At 37.7% G+C, this 5,851-nt stretch overlaps 1 protein-coding gene across 1 annotated transcript in view; it reads right to left on the reverse strand.

Moving 5' to 3' along the window:
* Positions 1 to 270: 270 nt before the first annotated feature.
* LOC103583325 (zinc finger protein 717-like) overlaps positions 271 to 5,851 on the reverse strand; it is a gene marked incomplete at both ends in the record, with an annotated part of 7,467 nt that continues 1,886 nt past the window's right edge. The window contains 4 exon segments of the mRNA XM_008564673.1: positions 271 to 548; positions 551 to 785; positions 787 to 2,381; positions 3,294 to 3,319. Of these exon segments, the coding sequence (XP_008562895.1) occupies positions 271 to 548; positions 551 to 785; positions 787 to 2,381; positions 3,294 to 3,319 (2,134 nt within the window).

Below are 5,851 nucleotides of genomic sequence, written 5' to 3' on the forward strand. Positions count from 1 at the left end.
TCAAAAATATTTGAAAAAAAGAAAGTATTTCAATACAAAATATACCAAAAAAACCAACTACTTATATTGTTTTTAATGTATTCAGTAATATAAGTAATCTAGACATGATGTGAAATTGTGCAGAAGAATGTTACACAATAGCTCACCACTTCATATAAGACTTGAGCATCCACAGATTTTGGTATCTATGGAATTTTGAAGGTTTTTTTCACACTCATTGTATTCATAGGGCCTTTTCTATGTGTGATTTTTCTTATGTTTATTGAGATGTGTGAGTTCTCTGATGAATCCTGAAGTGAGCTCATGACTAATAAGGTTTGATTTCTGGTAGAAAGATTTTCTACGTTCATTACATTCATATGGTTTCACAACTGTGTGAGTTCTTTGATGTACACTGAGGTCTGCTTTACTGTAGAAAGGTTTCCTATATTCTTTACATTCATCTAGATTCTCACATGTGTAAATTCTCCAATGCTTGCTGAGGTTTGACTTCTGGTGAAAAGGTTTTCCACATTCATTACATACATAGGGCTTCTCATCTGTGTGAATCTCTGATGCATGCTGAAGATTGACTTACTTTTGAAGGTTTTTTTCACACTCATTGTATTCATAGGGCCTTTTCTATGTGTGATTTTTCTTATGTTTATTGAGATCCTAGTTATGTTAGAAAGATTTTGTACATTCTTTATATTCATATAGTGTCTCACCTGTGTGAGTACTGTGATGTACATTAAAGTCTGATTTACTTTAGAAAATTTTTGAACATTCTTTTCATTCATATGGTTTCTTATCTGTGTGAATTCTCTGATGTCTGGTGAGGTGTGACTTCCTGTGAAAGGTTTTCCCACATTGACTACATTCATATGGTTTCTCACCTGTGTGAGTTCCCTGATGTACAATGAGGCATGATTTACGGTAGAAAGTTTTTCCACATTCTTTACATTCATATGGTTTCTCACCTGTGTGAATTCTCTGATGCTTCTTGAGATTTGAGTTCTCGTGAAAGGTTTTTCCACATGCACTACATTCATATGGTCTCTCACCTGTGTGAATTCTCTGATGCATGCTGAGGTGTGACTTCTGTTGAAAGGTTTTTCCACATTCTTTACATTCATATGGTTTCTCTCCTGTGTGAATTCTCTGATGCTTCCTGAGATTTGACTTCTCGTGAAAGGTTTTTCCACATGCACTACATTTATATGGTCTCTCACTTGTGTGAATTCTCTGATGCATGCTGAGGTGTGACTTCTGTTGAAAGGTTTTTCCACATTCACTACATTCATATGGTCTCTCACCTGTGTGAATTCTCTGATGCATGCTGTGTTGTGACTTCTGGTGAAAGGTTTTTCCACATTCACTACATTCATATGGTTTCTCTCCTGTGTGAATTCTCTTATGTATACTGAGGCATGATTTACGGTAGAAACTTTTTCCACATTCACTACATTCATACGGTTTCTCACCTGTGTGAGTTCTCTGATGTACATTGAGGTGTGATTTACAGTAGAAAGTTTTTCTACATTCTTTACATTCATACGGTCTCTCACCTGTGTGAATTCTCTGATGCATGCTGTGTTGTGACTTCTGGTGAAAGGTTTTTCCACATTCACTACATTCATATGGTCTCTCACCTGTGTGAATTCTCTGATGCCTGCTGAGGTCTGAGGACTTGTGAAAGGTTTTCCCACATTCATTACACACATATAGCTTCTCCCCTGTAAGTGTTCTGTTATGGATTGTAAGGGATAATTTCTTCATGAATGATTTATCACATTCACTATATTTATAGGGTTTCTCTTCTGTGTGTATTTTCTGCTGTTCAATGAGTTCATAATTTTCACAGAACTTTCTCCAAAATATGTCAAACTGAAAAGCTTTCTCTGACACTGGAATTATCTCTTGGGCAAGAATAGGTGACTTATGAAAGACTTTCCCATAATCAAATTTACAGGATGTCTCTCCCATATACACTTTCTTCTGTTCCAATAATATTGGCTCTGTGTTGAAGGATTTCCATTGTCCACTATATTCAAAAGCCTGCTGCTGAGCATGAATCTTGGAATGATGATTAAGATGCTCACAACGTCTCCACAATTTCCCAGTTATATTACCACCATCAGATTTCTCTCCAACATGCATCCAATCAGCCTCTCTAGGAGGAAGTGCATTCTGACATACAATGAACTCTTTGCACCTCATTCCTAAATACTTTTCACTATTTATAATTGAATTTGAAATATGGTTTGAGCTCAAATGAAATGCTTGTTCTATTTCAACTCTCTCCTCAGTTGATGTATTGCTGTTGGTAATTACAACATCCTGCAAATGTGTATCATGACGTTCTTGGCTTTTTGTAATTAGAGCTTTGACTATCTGAACATCTGCAATAAGAAAAAAATACCATATCCATAAGCCACACATAAGTATTGCTAAAATGAGCATATAAAGGTAAAGAAGTTTTTTCATATTCTCATGGCATAGGATTGTACAAAAATGAATAATGGAAATTGGATTTATAAGTATACACATTTCCTACCATAATGTAATAAATTGTATTAACATATTTTCTAATGTACCATTTTTTTCTTTATTTTTCATTCATAAGAAAATATTTGGTAAAACGTTCACCTATGCTTGGTCATAATTTTCAACCAAGTGCTTATCATCTGACATTTGTTTACCCTATTTTATTTCGCTATTTTATTCTTATAACAACAGTGGGTATCACATAGTGCTTTTTTCCCTTCTCATTCTGATTTGAGTGTGGTAATATTTTACTGGGTCAGGTACTTTCAAGTTCAGCAGGAAACCAATTTTCTTTCCTTTAAACGGAAATTTGGCTTAGGTTCAGAATTTTGCCGCTATTGTTCATTTCGTTTTCATTCTTCCCTACAAAAAGGCTATAGACATATGGAAATTTTTCAGATAAAACATCTCCTTTCCCACACAGTAGATAAAGACATCTTACTACAAATTTCTCATTTAACATCACTGCCTCTGCTTCTCAAAAAGCTCCATTTTACCACACTGTGCACCCCTTTTCTGCACGTTTAAGACATTTTGTTGTCAACCCAGGATGTACCCACAATATTTCAATTTCTGTTTAGCTCCTTCTGGCATTCTACCTCTGTTTTCTGGTGCACACACCTCTGCTTTATAATTTGCTGCTTATGAAGGCTTTTATTTTTTGCAATGAAGTTTCAGTTGTGTCCTATTTTCATAAAAAATAAAGTCTTGTGTACATTCCATGTTCTTTGTTGGTTTAGAATAATATTCACAAAGAGAAGGGGAACACGCTAACTTCAAATTCCAGTACTCCACAAAACAATCTGAGCCCTTCAACATAAAACTCTTGGTTCACTTGATGTTGGGACCCACAATCTCATGAATCTCCTTCCAAGTCCAGTAGCTCCTTTCCAGGTACCTATGCTGTATCCTTAACAGCTTCACACTTTCTGATTCATGGTACACAATGCTCATTCTGGACCTCTTTGCTCATTTTCTTATCAACACCCTAGGTAACCTCCTCTATAATTATGACTTTAAAACTCAGCTGGGCTGGCCCCGTGGCGCACTCGGGAGAGTGCAGCACTGGGAGTGCAGTGGCAGTCCTGCCGCAGTTTCGGATCCTATATAGGGACGGCCAGTGCGCTCACTGGCTGAGCACGGTGCAGGCGACACCAAGCCAAGGGTTGTGATCCCCTTACCGGTCACAAAAAGGAGAAAAAAATATTAGCTGTAAGCCACCAATTTCCAAATTTGTAGCTCCCATAGTGATGTCCTCTCTAAAATCTCAATTTTACACTTATGAAAGTATAATATGTCAAATCTGGAAAAGAGTTAAGTTGAACTTACATTATGCCAAAGTAAACAATAATCTTCCTAGAACTGCTCAATCTGGATATCCTTCTTAAATTCTCACTACCCACTTTTCTGTCTCTCTCACTGTGGTTACATATTCCTCATGATTCTAATGCAAATATTTAATGTATATTATTATCTTGTTTCTCATCAGAATGTGAACCCTATGAAAGAGACATTATTTAATTATTGCTGTTTTAAGTACAACTATATATAAAATAAACAGTGCTTAAAACCCACTTAATTATGATGTAGTTTAAAAATATGTGTATAAATAAATGTTTGTGCTATAATTTAAATGTTCCCCCAAACTCGTATTGAAGCTTAATCATCATATTAACAGTATGAAGAGTGTGGAAAATCTGACTATGATATTTGAACTGTAAGGCTTTGAGGAAGTTATTGGATAGTGAAGGCCATGCCTTTATGAATGGATTGATCTGTTCATGAAATAGTGAGTTAATGGGTTATGGGGGTAGATTGGTGGCTTTAAACAGCATGTGGACACACTGTTGCCACTCTCACCTTGTGATACACTGCACCAACTGTGGACTCTGCTGAGAGTCTCCACAAATGAGAAGACCCCCACCAGATGTGACACCTCAACCGTGGACTTGTCTGCCTACATAACTATAAAAAATAAATTTTGGGGGCCGGCCCGGTGGCGCACTGCTACAGTGCGCCGCTTGGGAGCACGGTGGCGCTCCCGCCGAGGGTTCGGATCCCACATACAGACCGGCTGCTCACTGGCTGACCGAGGTGTGGGCGCAACGCCGAGGGTTGCGATCCCGTTGCCCGTCCCGGTCTGGTACGGGCGCGACACTGAGGGTTGCGATCCATTGCCGGTCACGAAAAAAGACAAAAAGGAAAATAAATAAATAAATAAATTTTGGTTCCTTACAAATTACCTATTTTCAGATATTCAGTTACAAGCAGAAAAACATGGACTAAAACATTCTGGAAGAAGATGTACATGATAATGGACAAAAAGAGAGCTACTAAGAATACTGGTACAGTTCACAGTTAATAAATGGGTCTAAAACANGGCCAGCCCCATGGTGCACTCGGGAGAGTGCGGCTCTGGGAGAGCAGTGGCACTCCTGCCACGGTTTTGGATACTATATAAGGATGGCCAGTGTGCTCACTGTCTGAGCACGGTGTGGACGACACCAAGCAAAGGGTTGTGATTCCCTTACCAATCACAAAAAGAGCTTCATGGTACACAATGCTCAGTTCTGGACCTCTTTGCTCATTTTCTTATCAACACCCTAGGTAACCTCCTCTATAATTATGACTTTAAAACTCAGCTGGGCCAGCCCCATGGTGCACTCGGGAGAGTGTGGCTCTGGGAGAGCAGTGGCACTCCTGCCGCGGTTTTGGATACTATATAGGGATGGCCAGTGCGCTCACTGGCTGAGCGTGGTGTGGACGACACCAAGCCAAGGGTTGCGATCCCCTTACCAGTCACAAAAAGGACAAAAAAAAAAAAATCAGCTGTAAGCCACCAATTTCCAAATTTGTAGCTCCAATAGTGATGTCCTCTCTAAACTCTCAATTTTATACTTATGGAAGTATAATATGTGAAATCTGGAAAAGAGTTAAGTTGAACTTACATTATGCCAAAGTAAACAATAATCTTCCTAGAACTGCTCAATCTGGATATCCTTCTTAAATTCTCACTATCCACTTTTCTGTCTCTCTCACTGTGGTTATATACTCCTCATGATTCTAATACAAATATTTAATGTATATTATTATCTTTTTTCACATCAGAATGTGAACCCTATGAAAGTTACATTATTTAATTATTGCGTTTTAAGTACAACTATATATAAAATAAACAGTGCTTAAAACCCACTTAATTATGATGTAGTTAAAAAACATGTGTATAAATAAATGTTTCTGCTAAAATTTAAATGTTCCCCCAAACTCATATTGAAGCTTGATCATCATATTAACAGTATGAAGAGTGTGAAAAATCTAACTATGG

Source organism: Galeopterus variegatus, unplaced genomic scaffold (assembly GCF_000696425.1).
Source record: "Galeopterus variegatus unplaced genomic scaffold, G_variegatus-3.0.2 Scaffold21704, whole genome shotgun sequence".
In the NCBI taxonomy this organism is placed as follows: domain Eukaryota; kingdom Metazoa; phylum Chordata; class Mammalia; order Dermoptera; family Cynocephalidae; genus Galeopterus; species Galeopterus variegatus.